Source organism: Canis lupus, chromosome 8, assembly GCF_011100685.1.
Source record: "Canis lupus familiaris isolate Mischka breed German Shepherd chromosome 8, alternate assembly UU_Cfam_GSD_1.0, whole genome shotgun sequence".
Lineage (NCBI taxonomy): Eukaryota > Metazoa > Chordata > Mammalia > Carnivora > Canidae > Canis > Canis lupus.
In genome coordinates, this window is record NC_049229.1 from 74,428,614 (window position 1) to 74,448,637 (window position 20,024).

General features: G+C 40.9%; 1 gene segment (V, D, J or C); it reads right to left on the bottom strand.

Annotated features, from left to right (window-relative positions):
• Positions 1-1,279: 1,279 nt before the first annotated feature.
• On the bottom strand, positions 1,280-18,959 carry LOC119876540. The segment is given in 3 exon segments: positions 1,280-1,393; positions 18,500-18,810; positions 18,914-18,959. Coding segments are annotated over 3 exon segments (471 nt in total).
• Between the last annotated feature and the right edge of the window lie 1,065 nt (positions 18,960-20,024).

The following is a 20,024-nucleotide window of genomic DNA, read 5'->3' on the forward strand; positions in this document are numbered from 1 at the left end:
GGATTCGATCCCGGGTCTCCAGGATCGCGCCCTGGGCCAAAGGCAGGCGCCAAACCGCTGCGCCACCCAGAGATCCCCCATACTTCATTTTCCATTTCTTTCCCTTGCCTCTGGAGACACGTCTAGAAGTGGTTGCAGCTGAGGTAGAAAAGGTGCTGCCTATGTTCTCCTAAGGATTCTGATGGTTTTCCGACTCATTGAGATACTTCATCAACTTTGAGTCCATTGTTGTGAATGATGTAGGAAAAGTGTCCCCTTTCATTCTTCTGCATGTGGGTCTCCAATATTTTCAGTGTCATTTGTTGAAGAGACTTTCTTTTTATCCATTGGATATGCTTTCCTGTTTTGTCAGGATTTATGACCACAGACCTCAGGTTCCATTTCTAGGACCTCAAACTTTTCTATTTATCTATACGTCTGTATTTGTGCCAGTGCCATAGTGTCCTGATGATCACAACGTTGTAATTTACCTCAACAACCAGAATTGGGATATCTACAGCCTTGCTTTACTTTTTCAGGATTGCTTTGGCTATTTGAGGTCTTTGTGGTTCCCTAAAAATTATGTGATTGTTTTCTCTAGCTCTTTGAAAAATTCTGGCAATATTTTAATACGGATGGTTTTGAATGTGTCACTTGCTTTTGGTAGCATAGATATTTTATCAATATTCATTCTACTAATATATGAGAATAAATATGTTCTATCTACTTGTATATTCCTTATTGGGTTTCATACGTTTTCTGGAATGTTTAGACCATACACCCATTGCTCTTTGGTTACGATTTTTCCTCATCATTTGATGATTTCTGGTGCACTTATAAATTGCATCCAGTCCTTGATTTTCTTTTGCTGCAGAGCAGATTTCTTTCATAGGAATCATAGGTTTATTTTTCTTTTTTTTCTACAGTTTCACTGACCCTTCTGAGCCTACTCGGATTATGTTGTTCTTTGCTGTTGGGTTTAATAAGTTCTTTATAGATCTTGGATACTAGCCCTTTATCTGATAGATCATTTGCAAATATCTGCTACCATCCTGTAGGTTGTCTTTTCATTTTGTTGACTGTTTCTTTTGATGTGCAGAAGCTTTTGATCTTGATGGAGTCCCAATAATTCAATTTTGCTTTTGTTTCTCTTGCCTTCATAGATGAATCATGCAAGTAGTTGCTGCAGCCAAGTTCAAAAAGGGTGTGAAAAATAAAAATATACGCTATTTTTAATTTATAAGATAATTTAATTAATTAATTGATTAATGTATACTTTTTATTGGAGTTCGATTTGCTATCAATCCTCATCAGTGTCCTGCCTCATGTGATAGGACATAGCGTCCAGCAGCATGGGTATTGAATCTGTGTAGGAGGAACAGTGAGCCTTTTTGTGGGACGTCATGTCCATGTTCTAGAGGTATGTGCACGATGTTTACACTCTGTTAACAATCGTCCATGGATATCTTGATGTGCACAGATTTGAGACACAGGTGTCCACATGTCTACCCATCCATCTTCACCAGCCCATGACTGAGCAGGGAGCCCATGCAGGTGGAGTGGGGGGAAACATGGGGAGCAGTAGCCTGGCAATATGTTTTACCCTAATCTTCACTCTGCTAATGCACTGGATATGCTCCCATTTTAATCAGGTCCTGGAGAAGACCTGTGTTGCTCTGTTGTTCCCTTTGTGGATGGCTTTTGATGTGTCCCAGAGCTTTACCAGGAAACAAGGGTTTTGAGAGACATACTGGATTGTATGATTGTGATTTAATGTTCATTGATTGAAATTTTGCTTAAATTCTTTAATTTCTTCATTGATTCATTTCTTCTTCAATAAGATGTCCTTTTATGTATGTTTATTTATTTGTTATATATTTTTTAATTGAAGGTTGATTTCCAACATATAGCATAGCACCCCAGACTCATCTGGTCAAGTGTTCCCCTCAATGCCCTTCACCCAGTCACCCCATGCCCCCATCCACTTCTCTTCCCACTACCACTTATTCGTTTCCCAGATTTAGAATTCCCTCATATTTTATCACCCTCTCTAATTTTTTCCACTTATTTTCCCTCATTTCCTCTATAATTCTTTACACCATTTTTTATATTACCTGAATGAATGAGACCATATAATGTTTGTCCTCCAATTGACCTACATCACTCAGCATAATACCCTCCAGTTCCACTCACGGTGAAGCAATTGGTGGGTATTCCTCCGCTGTGGTGGCTGAGGAATATGCCATTGTAAATATAGAATACATGTTCCTTATCCATTTATCTTTCGATGAACACCAGGGCTCCTTCCACAGTTTGGTTATTCTGGACATTGCTGCTATAGGCATGGGAGAGCAGGTGTCCTGGCATTTCACGGGATCTATATCTTTGAGGTAAATCCCCAGCAGTGCAATTTCTGGGTCGTAAGACAGTTCTATTTTTAACTCTTTGAGGAACCTCCACACAGTTTTCCAGAGTGATTGCAACAGTTCACATTCCCACCAACAATGCAAGAGGGTTCCCCTTCTCCACATCCACTTCAGCATTTGTTCTTTCATATCTTCTTAATTTTCCCTATTCTCACTGGTGTGAGGTAGTATCACATTGTCATTTAGGGGCCTTCCATGTTTTTATTGGTTTTGACTTGTTTCATAGCATATTGGTCTGAACCTATTCATGGAGTGAATTCAACCATTCTGTACCACTTGACACATGAGTTGTGACCATGTGTATGATCAATTCTGGAGTATTTTCCATGTACAATAAAGAAGAACGTGTACTCTCCTTTGGGAAAAATGCCCTGATATATTTGTGAAGTATGTCTGATCCAGTATGTCTCTCAAATCCCTTGTTTCTTGTTGAGCTTCTGCTTAGATGATTCTCACTGATATCAGGGGACATTGAAGTCCCCACTGTAAAGGTAATAGTAGCCATGAGTGTCATTAAGTTGAGGGTTAATTGGTTTGTGCACTTGTCTTCTATGAAGTTAGCAGTGTGAATATTTTGAAAAGGTAGATCTTCTGTTGGATAAACAATTTTTATGATATAGTATCCTTCTTCATCCTTTATTATAGGTTTTGTTTTAAATTCTAGATCAGCTCCTATAAGCATTGCACCTCTTCCTTCCTCTTGACGTCCATTGACATGATTAGTTGGAGTTTTCTCCCTCACTTTCAACCTGGATGTGTCTTTTTATTGAAAAAGAGAGAGTCTGCTGGAACTCCTGGGTGGCTCAGCTGTTCAGCACCTGCCTTTGACCCAGGGTATGATCCTGTAGACACAGTATCAAGTCCCACATCAGGCTCCCTGCATGGAGCCTGCTCCTCTCTCTGCCTTTGTCTTTGCCTCTCTATGTCTCTCATGAATACATAAATTAAATCTTTCAAAAAAAGAAAGAAAAAGAGTCTTTGCTATGATTTTCTCAAATATACATTCTGTCCTTCTCTCTCTTCCTTCCCTTCATGGGCCCCAAATATTTTAATTTAGTTTAAACTAATGGCACTAGTGATTTTTCAAGCCTCTCATGGTCCATTATTTGTGTGTCTCTACTTTCCACACCTTCATTCCTTTCTATCACCTTGTCTTCGATGTCACCTATGCTCCATTCTACCTCATTTACCATGGCTGTTACAGCATCTAGTTTAGACTCTATCTCACATTGATTACTTTTAATTTACAACTGAATTGATTCATTTCTACATTAAGTTATAATGTAGTGTGTTTTAGCTATCCTGAAATGCAACTAGTAACTTTAAAAAAATTTTTTTTAAAGATTTTATTTATTTATTCATGATAGTTACACAGAGAGAGACAGAGAGGCAGAGACACAGGTAGAGGGAGAAGCAGGCTCCATGCAGGGAGCCCAACGTGGGATTCGATCCTGGGTCTCCAGGATCGTGCCCCAGGCCAAAGGCAGGCGCCAAACCGCTGCGCCACCCAGGGATCCCTAGTAACTTTAAAATTAATATCCTGTATTTGAGCTCTTATTTTTTACTTTATCCTTCTTAATTAGATCTATGGCAGAGAGTATTACCTCTGGTTCTTTCCTTTGTTGTGAATGGCATATGCTCCAGGAATTGTATTACCAGGTATTTACCCCAAGCACACAGATGTAGTGATGCAAAGGGCACCTGAACCCCAGTGTTCATAGCAGCAAAGTCCACAATAGCCGAACTGTGGAGGGAGACATGATGTCCACCACAGAAGAATGGATAAATATCATGTGTAGTATATACAATGGGATATTACTCTGCCGTCAGAAATATCAAATACCTACCATTTACATTGACATTGATGGAACTGGAGGGTATTTTGCTGAGTAAAATAAGTCAATCAGAGGACAATTATCATATCATTTCTGTCTAACGTGGAATATACATAACCTTTCAAAGTAACATTGGCTAATGCTGGCAAGCCTGGTAATCATTAGAGAGGGGGACAGAACATGAGAAACCATTAACTATAGGAAACAGAATGAGGTATAATACTGGGGAGGTTAGTGGGTCTATTGGGTCATTGTGTGATGTGCATTAAAGAGGGTAAATGATGTCATCAATACTGTTACAAGCACCTGATGGATTATTGAACATCAGAAAAGAAGTATGTAGTATAAGTTGGCTAATTCAATGTAACAAAAAATAAAACTATTTTATTTAAAAATATTATTGTAGCAAGTGGTAGGTATTTGTCATTTCTAATGGCTGAGTAATATTCCATTGTATACATAAACCACATCTTCTTTATCCATTCATCTTTCGATGGACAACGAGGCTCCTTCCAGAGTTGGCTATTGTGGACATTGCTGCTAGAAATCAACGTGGATGGAACTGGAGGGTATTATGCTGAGTGAAGTAAGTCAATTGGAGGACAAACATTATATGTTCTCATTCATTTGGGGAATATAAATAATAGTGAAAGGGAATATAAGGGAAGGGAGAAGAAATGTGTGGGAAATATCAGAAAGGGAGACAGAACATAAAGACTCCTGACTCTGGGAAATGAACTAGAGGTGGTGGAAAGGGAGGGGGGCAGGGGCTGGGGGTGAATGGGTGACGGGCAGTGAGGAGGGCACTCGACGGGATGAGCACTGGGTGTTATTCTCTTTGTTGGCAAATTGAACACCAATAAAAATAAATGTATTATAAAAAATAAATAAAATAAATAAAAATATTATTGTATCAAAGAAGATGTGGTCTATGTATACAATGGAATATTACTCAGCCATTAAAAATGACAAATACCCACCTTTTGCTTTGATGTGGATGGACCTGGAGGGTGCTATGCTGATTAAAAAAGTCAATTGGAGGGATCCTTGGGTGGCGCGGCGATTTGGCGCCTGCCTTTGGCCCAGGGCACGATCCTGGAGACCCGGGATCGAATCCCACGTCGGGCTCCCGGTGCATGGAGCCTGCTTCTCCCTCTGCCTGTGTCACTGCCTCTCTCTCTCTCTGTATGTGACTATCATAAATAAATTTAAAAAAATTTAAAAAAAGTCAATTGGAAATGGATATACATTATATGGTCTCATTCATTTGAGGAATATAAAAATTAGTGAAAGGGAATAAAGAGAAAGGAGAGAAGATGAGTGAAAATTTCTGTGAGGGTGACACAACATGAGAGAAAACTAACTCTGGGAAATGAACAAGGGGTAGTGGAAGGGGAGGTGGGCGGAGTGTTGGGGTGACTGGGTAATGGGCACGGAAGGGAGCACTTGGTGGGATGAGCACTGTGTGTTATTCTGTATATTGGCAAATTGAGCATCAATAAAAAATAAATTTATTATTAAAAAATGATGTATTTTTATAAAAGGTATTTTTGATAACAAATGTGGCAGAAAAATTCAGTTTCAATTCTTTTCAATCTATGCCTTTAATCAAACTTAATTTTGAATTTCTCAGATCATTCCCCCTGACCCTATGGGCTATGTGCAGGACTTGTCTTCTGCCTCCAAATCTAACACATTGCAACTTTGAATGGATCACATGCATCAGGAAGACTGCCAGCAGAGCCAACCGACCAAAAGACGCCTGTGTCCACTTCACAAAGACACGGAGTCTTGCCTATAATATTCCTGCAATTCTAAATTTAGAATTTAGCTGAATTTCAGAGGGTTTCAGGTAATTCAGTTCTATTTGTAAGTCTCTAACAACTCAGTCACTGTGTTCCACTGCGGTTAACTCTGTGATCTTCTGTAATCACTTTGATGAGCTTACCTGATGCAGAATGAGCTCATTCAAGCAGAGATTGGGATATAATAAACTTGTGTCAGAACGAACATTTTCCATTGTATACCCTATATTTCTATTTTTCTTATCCCTCCTAAACTAACAGTATGGTGCTGCTTTGCAACTGTAAGTTTTTCATGAATTCTTTTTACATTCAAATACTATATTCCATCTAAGAGAAGAAAACTATCTACCATGAACCTCTTCTATGGATTTATCAGCTATTTTTGATAACAAATGTAGCAGGAATTTTCTGTTTCAAACCAATTTCAATTTGTGCCTCTGATCAACCATAATTTTGGTTTTCTTAGATCTGTCCCCCTGACCCTGTGGGGTGCATACAGGACTTTTGTTCTGTTTCCAAATCTAGCCCATTCCATCTTTGTTTTTTTAATGTTTTATTTATTCATGAGAGACACACACACACAGAGATGCAGAGACACAGGCAGTGTGAGAAGTAGGCTCCATGCACGGAGCCTGATGTGGGACTCGATCCCTGATCTCCAGGATCAGGCCCTGGGCTGAAGGCAGCACAAAACTGCTGTGCACCCAGGTACCCCCATTTCCATCTTTGAATGGATCATATGCATCAAGAAGACTTCAAGAAGAGCCCACCACCCAAATGGCACCTGTGTCACCTGCACAGGGACCTGGAGTCCTGCCAATAATATTCCTGCAATTCTGGTCCTTTGGGAGCATCTTTGCCCTCCTTGAAGCCCCAGTCTCACTGCTAGGTCGTGCATTGCTCCTTATCTCACTTGTTGGATGACCTTATGTTCATGGACCACATATGTCTATAATTACTTCCTGAAACATAATATAATATTAGTACAATACTCAGTAGGCTTGTACAAACAAAAATGTGTCCTTAGGATCCAGAATCAGAGTAGGGGTGAAAATAAGATTACGATACTCTGAAACAAAACACCAGGGTCCAAAGTTCACCTCCAACATATAAATCAGAAAAAATTAACCACACCATCTTTAGTATAAGAAAATAAGGGAGAGAGAAGTTAACATGTCAGAAGGTTTAGGGGACTCAGGGTTTGTCATATATCTGAAACAGCTGGATGGTTATTGAATCATTTCAAACATCCATGAAATCGATCAGAGTTGAAAAAGCAACAACAGAAAGACTCCTAATAGAATACTGAGCAGGTTTTGGAGTGCTGGAGCTGTGCGGTGTTGACATTGGGGAGATACTATTGTAGGGATGACAGCAGGAGGGAGGTTGCTTGCAGAATCTACTGTCAAGAATTTTAAGGACTAGAGAGGATTGTATGAACTTGTACAATTGTACTCCTGTGGGGGATGGACCTGGCATAATGGTGCTCAAATTGAAAAATAGGGAAATTTCTGGATCTAAGGACCCCCTGAGTGCCAAGAAGAAAAAGTGGCACAATGTGATGCATGGTTAAGAAGGACTGGAACCTATAGACGTGTGAACATTGGGTCTGAGTGCAGGCGTTGTGCTTTGTTTCCATAAACTGAACGCTGTGTGGTCCTGTGACATCTATTCTGAAACCAGCAGGCAGAAACTAGATCCTCATTCGACACAAGCCCTCAGAGGACGAGCCCAGGTCCACACTACAGAGCCTTTATATTGTCGTTTAGAGATCCATTCATGTGTCAAGATACACCAGCCCAGACACAGGTATGGGGAACACATGATTCAGATGTCAACTGAGGACAGAAAGGGCTTTATGGTTCTCCTATGAGGGTTCCCTGAAGGCTCCGGGGTGCAAACATTCAATCCCAGGCTAGAGGTAGGTGGCCCTGTTCATAACGGCTCTCCAATGCAACCAGGAAGAGTCACAATACCCCAAGACAGGCTTCAACAAGGTGGGGTGTGAGCATCTATAGAGGAAACAACACCAACAGCAAATGATAACAATCCATTGCCAATTGCACTGTGCATTTAGACATCCATGTAAGCCCAGTAGGTCCAGGGCTGCACACTGCAAGAGGAACTGTGTGCTCCATCCTTTGCTCTATCATTTCACATCTATGTTCTGAGTGTTCATGTCTGGGGACAGCTGCTATTTGTATAAATGTTGATGAAATCATCAGAACCAACCAATGCCCTGCTTCTGAGCATTCAGAGCTGCTCCCCTGCCTTGCTGATTATGAGTGGACTTACCCTCCCTGAAATAGATTCACTATCATATAAGTTCACACATAGACTATGGAATAGGATGGTAGAGCTGTTAGATATTGACATAACCAGGTCATGTTACCTGGTTGTTGCAAATTTCATGACAAAAATGATTGCATTTAAATAAAATGATAAAGGCCAAATAAGTCGTGTAGGACCCTTGAGGGGTTCCATTGAGGAAATCCTAAAGGGAAACTGATCTCATGGCCAGAGGGAGAGTCACAGATCCAGGTGGGTTGAAATGAGGACACGGGGCACCAAATGTTCATCCAGTGACAAGGGACACACCTAAAGGCCATCAGTACAACACAACCCTGTAAGGTGATGGTGAGACACAAATCCCACTGGGTCATCACATCCTCATCTTCTGGAAACGTTATAACAGAACATCCTAAACTGAAGTTCCAAAGTGTCTGAGTATCTCTGACTCTCTTGTATCATTGTTCTCCTGTTCAGTGTGTCCACAGTGACTTTTTGACAGATACCTATGGTTTGCAAAAGGCTAGTCCTAGTTCCAGTTGAGAAATGTACCCTTCACTGGATGAGGGTGGTTACATGATCCTTCTCACAACAAATACAGCAGAGTCATGACAATGCATCCATGTGTCCCGAATGTCTCTATGTGTGCCATAAAAATCTTAGGATTATATGTTCATACTCTGAAAACTGTCCAGGATGCTTTCACAAGGATTGCTTTGAATATGAAGAAGGTTCTGGGCAACCAGAGATTTTCACAGGATTTATTTTTTTTTTTTTTTAAAGATTTTATTTAATCATTAATGATAGAGAGAGAGAGGGAGGCAGAGACACAGTCTGAGTGAGAAGGAGGACCATGCCCGGAGCCCGACGTGGGACACAATCCTGGGACGCCAAGATGGCACCCTGGGTCAAAGGGAGGCGCCAAACTGCTGAGCCACCCAGGGATCCAAAATAATTTTGTTTTTGTTTTAAAGATTTATTTATTTATTCAGGAGAGTTACAGAGGCAGAGGGAGAAACAGGCTCCCTTCCAAAAGCCTGATGCAGGACACCATCCCAGGACCCCAGGATCACAACCACAGCCAATTGCAGACACTCAACCTCTGAGCAACACAGGTGCCCTGACAATATTCGTTGTTCTAATCTGTAAGCACAGAATGTTTTCCATCTCTTTGTGTCTTCTTCAATTTCTATCCTAAGTTGCCAAACAGGTAGAATCATTTTGGGAAAAAAAAAACAACAGAAAACAACAACAACAACAACAACAACAGAAACAAAACTACAGCTGGAGGGCATAACAAGGTTTTCAGACAAGCTCTATTATAAAGCCTTTATCATCAAGATAGCGTGGTACTGGCAAAAACAACACATAGATCAATTCAATTGAACAGAGCAGAGAGCACAGAAAGGGACCCTCACTCTATGGGCAACTACTCCTCAAAAAGCAAGAAAAAAATATCTAATCAAAGAAAGACACATCAACAAATGGATCTGAAAAAAATTGGCCAGCCACCTGCATAAGAATGAAAGTGGACCATTCTGCTACAAAAAGCACAAAGATAATCTCAAAATAATGAAATACTGAAATCTGAGACACGCATCAATATAGGTCATTTTCTGGAGAAATTTCAATTTATTAGTAAAATTTAATCCTAAATATTTATTTTTGGTGCCAGTGTAAATCGGATTATTTTGTTATTTTGTATATGTAATTTGTTGTTATTTTGTAGGAATATATCTTTATTTTATTTGCTGATTTTATATCCTGATTTTTTTCTGAGCTCATGAGTTATTTCTTCCAGTTTTTATGTAAGGTTTTTACTCGTTGACTCTATTAAGATATTGTCATAGAAAAACTCTTTATTTTCTTTCCAGGTTACCAAGTTTTCTTTATTTTTAAGTAGTTTTCTTGCTACGTTTTCTGGCAGGTCCTCCAGTCTGGGGCAGAAAGTATTTTCTTCTTGTCTTCAGGATGCATTGCCTGTTCTAATCATGCAGTTAATATAAGGCAGACCTAGAGGAGACAATAAATTTCATTTTGCATGTGGATGACCTACCTAATATAAAGTGAGAGTCGACAACTCAATCAGGACAGGGTGTCTCTTCATGTCTTCCGCCCATTTCACTTTGTGGTTGTTTAGTTTGGCAATTTATTTTTCGATTTTGGAAACCTGCCATAATCTGGAGATATATTTGCAAATCTCCCATTGTTTTTATTCTTTTGGAAGATGTTATTTGTTCATTCATGAGAGACAGAGAGAGAGATGCAGAGATGGGCAGAGGGAGAAGTGGGCTCCCCACAAGGAGCCTGATGCTGGTCTCAATCCTAGAGCTCTAGGACTCCCTGCGCCAAAGACAGATGCTGAAGCTACACAGGCATCCCAATCTTTCCAATTTGTTAGGTTGCCTTTTAATTATGTTGAGTGTTTCCACAGCTGTACGACAGCTCCTTCCTTGGTGTTGTCCATAGAGTTCATTTTTACTTTTGTTTCCCTTCCCTTTGGAGATTCGAGTACCAAGAACCTGTTTGTGGCTGAGGTCACAAAATCTCCTTGATTTTGATGGTTTCTTGCCTCACATTTAGGTCTTTCATCTACTCTGAGTTTATGTTTGTGTGGAGTGTAAGAATGGCCCAGGTTCATTCTTCTACTTGCAGCTGTCCAATGTTTCCAACACCACTTGTTGAAGAGATTGTCTCTTTTCCAGTTGATAGTCTTTTGTACTTTGTTGAGGATAAGTTGTCCATAGAGCTGTGTGTCCATTTATGGGTTCTTTATTCTATTCTATTGACCATGTGCGTGTTTTACTGCCACTATTATACTGTTTTGATTATCACATCTTTGAAATCCGGAATTGTATAGCTTTTGCTTTTTTTTTTAGTTTTTATTTATTTACTCATAAGAGACACAGGGAAACAGAATGGCAGAGACACAGGTAGAGGGAACAGCAGGGACCATGTGGGGAGCCTGATATGGAACTCGTCCCCTGTCTGCAGGATCACACCCTGGACAAAAGGCAGTGCTAAATCGCTGAGCCACCCGGGCTGCCTTGATTTGTTTTTTGTTTGAACATTCTTTTGCTTACTCAGAATCTTTTCTGTTTATTTACAAATTTTAGGCTTGTTCCATTCCCTAGAAAAATGTTGGTGGTGTTTTGTTAGGGTTCATATTGAATGCATAGATTGCTGTTGGTGGCATAAACATCATATGAATATTTATTTTTCCAATCCATGAGAATAGACTTTTTTCCATATATTTCTGTCTTCTTTAATGTCTTTCATACATACTTTAGAATTTTTAGATTATAGGTACTTTCCTCTTTGGTTAGGATTATTCCTAATTATCTGAAGGTTCATTTGTTTTTTAAATTTTATTTCTTAATTATTTTTTATTGGAGTTAGCTTTGCCAACGTATAGTATAACACCCAGTGCTCATCCCATCAAGTGACCCCTCATTGCCCGTCACCCAGTCACACCTACCCCCGCCAACCTCCCTTACAACTACCGCTTCCCAGAGTTCCTTCCCAGAGTTCCTTTCCCAGAGTTAGGAGTCTCTCATGCTCTGTCGACCTTTCTGATATTTCCCACTCATTTTCTCTCCTTTCTCCTTTACTCCCGTTCACTACTTTTTATATTCCCTGAATGAATGAGACCACATGTTTGTTCTTCTGTGACTGACTTACTTCACTCAGCATAATACCCTACAGCTCCAATCATGTTGAAGCAAATGGTGGGTGTTCTTGATTTTTAATGGCTGAGTAATATTCCATTGTATATATAGACCACATCTTCCTTATCCATTCATCTTTCGATGGACACCGAGGCTCCTTCCACAGTTTGGCTACTCTGGACTTTGTTGCTATAAACATCAGGGTGCAGGTGTTGTGGTCTTTCACTGTATTTGTATCTTTGTAGTAAATCCCAGTAGTGCAATTGCTGGATTGTAGGAAAGCTCCAGGGGAAGTTGGGAGATTCATAGTATATAGAACTAGACATTAAATTAAAAATATTGAATTAGAAAAAGGAATCCATTTTTTGTGTCAGGTGGTGAAATCAGGGGAACAGCACAGAGTTAACTTAAATCGTTGAGCTCTGACATATTCCCTGTAGAGGAATAGTAGCTTCAGATGAATGTCAGTAGACACTTGTTCATGCTTTCTGAGTATCCAGCAGCACCCCGTATTAACAGGCCTTTTCCATTAGTGCAGGAAGTCCTCAAACAGGGATGTCATGAGATGATGGGTGTCTGGATAGGCTGAAAGTGAGGTGTGGGCATGGGTGAATTAGGAAAGGCCAGTGTGGTTTCAATTTCAACCCACATGTTACCACAGTGGAGTCATGATGGTTTTGGTTAATTAATATCTGCTCCCAGTTGGGGATAAAATGTGTAAATCAAACATATTCAATCTCATTACCCTATATCTAAATGTTTTTGAACTTTTGAGGTATAATTTCTCTCTTTCTAACAAAATTAGATAAAAATATCAAAATCATAGAGACATTTTTAAAAAGATTTAACATATATTTTATGATAGCTTTTCTGTCAGTTCTTAAAAATGCCCATTCTTCTGTTCATGTGATGAACACTGGGTGATATGCCTTATGTTGGCAAATTGACTCAAACAGAAAATAAATAAAAATATATTTAAAAATAGTGTCAAGGAAAACCCAGCTGAGCGCAGACTCCATGGTGAGTTGTTTTGTCCTGATCAATGAATTGGTCACCTATTGTTCCTGGGGCTGGGGTTTCTCTCCCGGATGCAGGATCATGTCTGGGATGTTTTATTCAATAGAGAGAGACCCCTATATACATGTCATCTCAGTATATACTCAGCTGGGGATCATTCTGTGAAACTGTTGTGATCAGACATGTGACTGCCTTTGTATGTTCATATTTACTTATTTGAAAAACTATGGATCTTATTATGTAATATTCCAGACTTCAGACTTTGTGTCCACGTGGTACTTTGTATTTGTATTTGCATATATCTCTTGGTTTGTAGGTGTCATGTTTCCCCCCACCGTGATGTGAACCTACCCCTTAAATTGTAGAGGGTTTCTAATGTGTCCTTGTGCACATTCTCAGGTGAGTCTAACCCCAGATTCTTGGCCTGTGCTCCTCTCCACAGGATTTACTGCCCCTCTGAAACCCCTGAATGACAAAGTGGCAGGGTTATGTAGAATAATGTATCCCGCATGTATTGGGGACCGCATGATTTTGCTAAATTTAGAATTTAGCTGAATTTCAGAGGGTTTCAAGTAATGCATTTCTATTTGTAAGTCTCTAACAACTCAGTCAAGGTGTTCCACTGCAGTTAAATCTGTGATCTTCTGTAATCGCTTTGATGAGCTTACCTGATGCAGAATGAGCTCCTTCAGGTAGAGTTTGGGATATAATAAACTGGTATCAGAATGAACATTTTCCATTGTATAGCCTATATTTCTATTTTTCTTATCCCTCCTAAACTAACAGTATAATCCTGCCTGAGATAAAGCAGCTCAGAGACAGGAACGGTGAACACAGGATTCAGATGTCGACTGAGGACAGAAAGGGCTTGATGGCTCCTGGGAGGGCTCCCTGAAGAGTGGGGGTGCAAGCATTCAACTCCAGGCCAGAGGTAGGAGGCCATGTTCAAAACAGCACTCTGATACAGCCAGGAAGAGAGTCACAAAACCCCCAAAACAGGCCTCAATAGGGTAGGGTGTGAGAATCTCCAGAGGAAACAAAACCAATAGCAAATGATAACAATCCATTATCAACTGCACTGTGATTTACAGATTCATCCAAGCCCATCTAAGGTCCAGGGGCTGCACATTACCAGAGGAACTGTGTGCTCCATCTCATGATCCATCCTCTCATGTTATGTTCTGAGTGTGTGTGTTTCGGGACAGCTGCTATGTGTATAAATATTAATGAAATCAGCAAAGCCAACTACTGCCATGCTTCCGGGCATTGGGAGCTGCTCCCCTGCCGTGCTGACCATGAGTGGACTAACCTTCTCTGAAACAGCTTCACCGCCATGTAAGTTCATATGTGGACTATGGAATAGGATGGTAAGGCTGTTGGATATTGACATGACCAAGTCATGTTACCTGGTTGTTGCATATCCCATGATGAAAATGTTTGCATTTCAATAAAATGATAAAGAGTAAATAAGTCATGTAGGTCCCTTGAGGGGTTCCATTGAGGAAATCCTAAAGGGAATCTGATCTCATTTCCAGAGGGAGACTCACAGATGCAGGTGTGTTTGAAATGAGGACACAGGACACCAAATGTTCACCAGTGACAAGAAGCACACGTCACAACCATCAGTACAACACAACCCTGTAAGCTAATGGTGAGACACATATTCCACAGGGTTATCACATCCTTATCTTCTGAAAATGTTATAAAAGAACATCCTTAAACTGAAGTCCCAAAGTGTCTGGGTATCTCTGACTCTCTTGTATCATTATTCTCCTTCTGTGTGTCCACTGTGAGTTTTTAACAGATACCTATGGTTTGCAAGAAGTGAGTCCTAGTTCCAGGTGAGAAATGCACCCTTCGCTGGATGAGGGAGGCTAACGGATTCTTTTCAAAACAAATACAGCAGGGCAATGCCACAGCATCAATGTTTGCCTCATATCTCTCTGTGTGTCATAATAATCTTAAGATTATATGTTGCTACTCTGTGAAAAATGTTCAGGGTGTTTTGATAAGGATTTCTTTGAATACGTAGAAGGTTCTGGGCAGCATAGAGATTTTCACAGTACTTATTTTTGGTTTTGTTTTAAATATTTATTTTTTTATTCAGGAGAGTCACACAGATGGAGGTAGAGACATAGGCAGGGGGAGAAGCAGGATCCTTTCCAAAAGCCTGATTCAGGACACCATTCCAGGAACCCAGGATCAGCCGAGCCAATTGCAAGCACTCAAACTCTGAACAACACAGGTGCCCTGACATTATTCATTGTTCTAATCCATAAGCATGGAAGGTTTTCCATCTCTTTGTGTCTTCTTCAATTCCTTTCATAGATAGCCAAATAGGTAGAAACATTTTGGCAAAAAAAAAAATCCTACAGCTGTAGGGCAAAACAATATTTGCAGAGAAGCTCTATTATAAAGTCTTTATCATCAAGATAGCCTGGTATGGCAAAAACAACACATAGATCAATGGAACAGAGCACAATATGCAGAAATGGACCCTCAAGTCTATGGGCAACTCCTCCTCAATAAGTAAGAAAAAATATCAAATGAAAAAAAGTCTCATCAATAAATGGATCTGAAAAAAATTGTACAGCCACCTGCATAAGAATGAATTGACCATTCAGCTACACCAAACACAAGCATAAACTCAAAGTGGATGAAGTACCAAAATCTGAGACACTAATCCATCAAACTCCTAGAGGAGAATTCAGGTAGCAACTTTTTTTTTTCTTTTTTTTTTGGTAGCTACTTTTTGACCTCAGCTGCAGTGACTGCTATCAAGGCACCTCTCAAAAGGCATAGGAAACAACAGGGAAACATAGGGAAATTAAACTATTAGGACTTATTCAAGGTAGAATCTGTACAACAATGCAACAGGCAACAAAATAAAAGGCAACCTACAGAATAGGACAAGATATTTCCTTAACAAAGTCAGCACCCAACAAAACAAACAATTCAGTCAAGAAATGGAGAGAATGAACAAAAAGACATTTCTCCAAAGAAGACCTACACATGGCCAACAGGCAGATGAGAAAAGTGATCCACATGACTTGTCATCAGGGAAATACAAATGAAAACCACATTAAGATCCCACTTATACAACTCAGAATGGATAAAGTAACAAGGCCAGAAACAATAAATATAAGCGAGGATATCCAGAATGTGGAACTTTCTCTTTCACTTTTTGTGGGAATGCAGGCTTGTTCAGCCACTCCAGAAAACAGAATGGAATGTCCTGAAAAAGTGAGAATAAAGCCACCCTATGATTCAGTCATTACACTACAGGGTATTTACCCAAAATACACAAATGTAATGAAATATAGAGACCCCTTCACCCCACTGTTCACTGCAGCAATGTCCACAATAATCAAATGTGGGAGGAATCATGATGCCCTTCTACAGAAGAGTCAATAAAGAAACTGCAGAAGGAGCTTCAATGTCCATCAACAGATGAATAGATAAAGGACATATGGTCTATATATACACTGGGACATTACTCAGCCATTAGAAAAGATGAATACCCACCATTTGCTTCGACGTGGATGGACGTGGAGTGTATTATGCTGACTGAAGTAAGTGATTCAGAGAAGGACACACATTGTATGGTTTCACTCATACAAAGAATATAAGAAATAGTGGAAGGGAATAAAGGGGAAAGGGGATAGAATGAGTGGGAATTATCAGAGACAGTGACAGTACATGAGAAACTCCTAACTATGGGGAAAATAAAAAGAAAACAAGGAGAGTGGTAGGGGAGATGGTCTGGGAGTTGGGGTCCCTGGATGACAGGAGCTAAGGGGGACAATTTAAAGAATGAGTACTGGCTGTTATAATATATGTTGGCAAATCAAACTCTAATAAAAGTATACCCAAAATGTGGTTTATATATACAATGGGATATTACACAGCTGTCAGAAATGATGAATAATAATTGGGATCCCTGGGTGGCGCAGCGGTTTGGCGCCTGCCTTTGGCCCAGGGCGCGATCCTGGAGACCCGGGATCAAATCCCACATCGGGCTCTCGGTGCATGGAGCCTGCTTCTCCCTCTGCCTGTGTCTCTGTCTCTCTCTCTCTCTCTCTGTGTGACTATCATAAATAATAAATAAAAATTTTAAAAAAAGAAGTTAAAAAAAAAGAAATGATGAATAACATGAAATAACATTTCCTTCAACATGGGTGGAACTGGAGGTATTATGTTGAGAGAAATTAATCACAGAAAGGCAATGATATGGTTTCATTCATATGTGGAATATAGGAAATATTGAAAGAGACCATAAAGGAAGGAGTGAAACTTAGTTGGGTAATACTACAGAAGAAGAAAAATCATGAGAGACCCTTAACTCTCAGGAAAGACACTGAGGGCCGCTGGAAGGGAGGGGGTGGGGGATGGGGGAACTTGGTGATTGTAGTTAAGGAGGGCACTTGATGTGATGAGCACTGAGTGTGTAGTAAATTTTGGTAAATTCAATTTAAACAAAGAAAAAAATGACTTTAGCCTGTCCCAACTCCTGGAACATCGTACATGGACTGGATGGATCAAACAACAGACACTCATTCTCACAGATCTGGAATCTGGGACGTCTGAGGTCCAGGTGCAGACTGATGTGGTGTCTGGAGAGCACCCACGTCCTAGCCCGTCCTTTCCCCATCACCTCACATGCGGCCAGGTTGCAAGGAGCTTTCCCAGGCCTGGTGTATTAGGGCCCTGATCGAATCATGAGGCTACACCTTCTGACCTTAGAGCTCCCCTGGGGCACTTCCGCCTCCCCAAATCCCATGGAGCAAGATCCTGTCCCCAACACTGACCCACAACACACACCTAAGCTAGTGACCTCCCTGGCATCATCCAGGCATTTATGACGTGATGAGAGGCCTGCCTTGCTCTCATCAGATATAAAGGTGAAGGTATTTAATTAAAGCTTACACTCTCGTGATTGTGTGTCTGTGGGTGACCTCAGAGTCCACCTCCCTACCATGTCATGCTGGGAATTTTTCTCACTCCCAGGCCATTATTAACATTTTTGTAGAATGTCTCTTTTCTCTTGTGTTGAATGGAGATTATTGAATACCGTGATGTGCAAGACAACAGTTATCATGAAGTCCTGTGATCCAAAGAGAGTGCCAAAACGACTCATGAAAAGGTTCAGATGACATGAATGGAGTTATTTGTAATTGATTAATACTTTGGGTCAGGAAGAGTTAAGTACAAGGAAGTGCAAGTGCTATATTTGAATTCTAAGTCTCTAAGAAAGAGACTAAATCGGTAAACACACAATCAAGTGTTCAGAGAGACTCCTTGGGGGAAACTGCTCCACGGAGAGGAAGCCCAGACCCCGAGAGGAAACCTGCCAAGAATGTCCATCTGCACCTGCTCCTAGGCCTTCAAGACAAAAGTGGTGAGGAGTGCGCACCCCCTGGTGGTACTGATCCCCTTCTACAGGGAAGTGAGTGTCTGGACACACACTGAGGTCCCCTCACTGTGTACCTTGCACAGTAATATACGGCCATGTCCTCGGCTATCAGGCTGTTCATCTGCAGATACAGCGTGTTCTTGGCATTGTCTCTGGAGATGGTGAATCGGCCCTTCACAGTGTCTGCGTAGCTTGTGCTACTTCCACTACTGCTAATTTCTGCAACCCACTGTAGCCCCTTCCCTGGAGCCTGGCAGAACCAGCTCATGTAGAAGCTACTGAAGGTGAATCCAGAGGCCACACAGGAGAGTCTCAGGGACCCCTCAGGCTTCACAAGGTCTCCCCCAGACTCCACCAGCTGCACCTCGCCCTGGACACCTGCAGACATAAGACATCCTGGTCAGGAAATGGTCCCGCATCCCCTGTTTCTTTCACTCACCTGCACTCACATACTCAAGGTCCCTTGTTCTCCATGAATTACCTTTTAAAATAGTGACAAGGAAAACCCAGCTGAGCACAGACTCCATGGTGGTATGTCTGTGTTGTGCCCTGAGCACGGAATGGTGTCACCTGGGGATCCTGGGGCTGGGGCTCCTCTGCAGATTGAGGGTCAGGGCTGGGCTGGTTTAATCAGTATATGGAGCGCCCAATTTGCATGTCCTCTGACTATATAGTCAGCTCTAGTCTTAGATTCAATTCCTTACAAGTTATATGCAAGCATTACTTCACAACCGTACATCACTTTCTTTTGGTGGCACAGTGGATTTATGATGTTCTAAACCATCAACGTATTTATCTTCACATTTCTGTGCTTTTTTTAAATTTATTTTTAATTGGTGTTCAATTTACTAACATACAGAATAACCCCAAGTGCCCGTCACCCATTCACTCCCACCCCCCGCCCTCCTCCCCTTCTACCACCCCAAGTTCGTTTCCCAGAGTTAGCAGTCTTTATGTTCTGTCCCCTTTCTGATATTTCCCACACATTTCTTCTCCCTTCCCTTATATTCCCTTTTACTATTATTTATATTCCCCAAATGAATGAGAACATATAATGTTTGTCCTTCTCCGACTGACTTACTTCACTCAGCATAGTACCCTCCAGTTCCATCCACGTTGAAGCAAATGGTGGGTATTTGTCATTTCTAATAGCTAATATTCCATTGTATACATAAACCACATCTTCTTTATCCATTCATCTTTCTTTGGACACCGAGACTCCTTCCACAGTTAGGCTATCGTGGCCATTGCTGCTATAAACATTGGGCTGCAGGTGTCCCGGCGTTTCATTGCATTTGTATCTTTGGGGTAAATCCCCAACAGTGCAATTGCTGGGTTGTAGGGCAGGTCTATTTTTAACTGTTTGAGGAACCTCCACACAGTTTTCCAGAGTGGCTGCACCAGTTCACATTCCCACCAACAGTGTAAGAGGGTTCCCTTTTCTCCGCATCCTCTCCAACATTTGTTGTTTCCTGCCTTGTTAATTTGCCCCATTGTCACTGGTGTGAGGTGGTATTTCATTGTGGTTTTGATTTGTATTTCCCTGATGGCAAGTGATGCAGAGCATTTTCTCATATGCATGTTGGCCATGT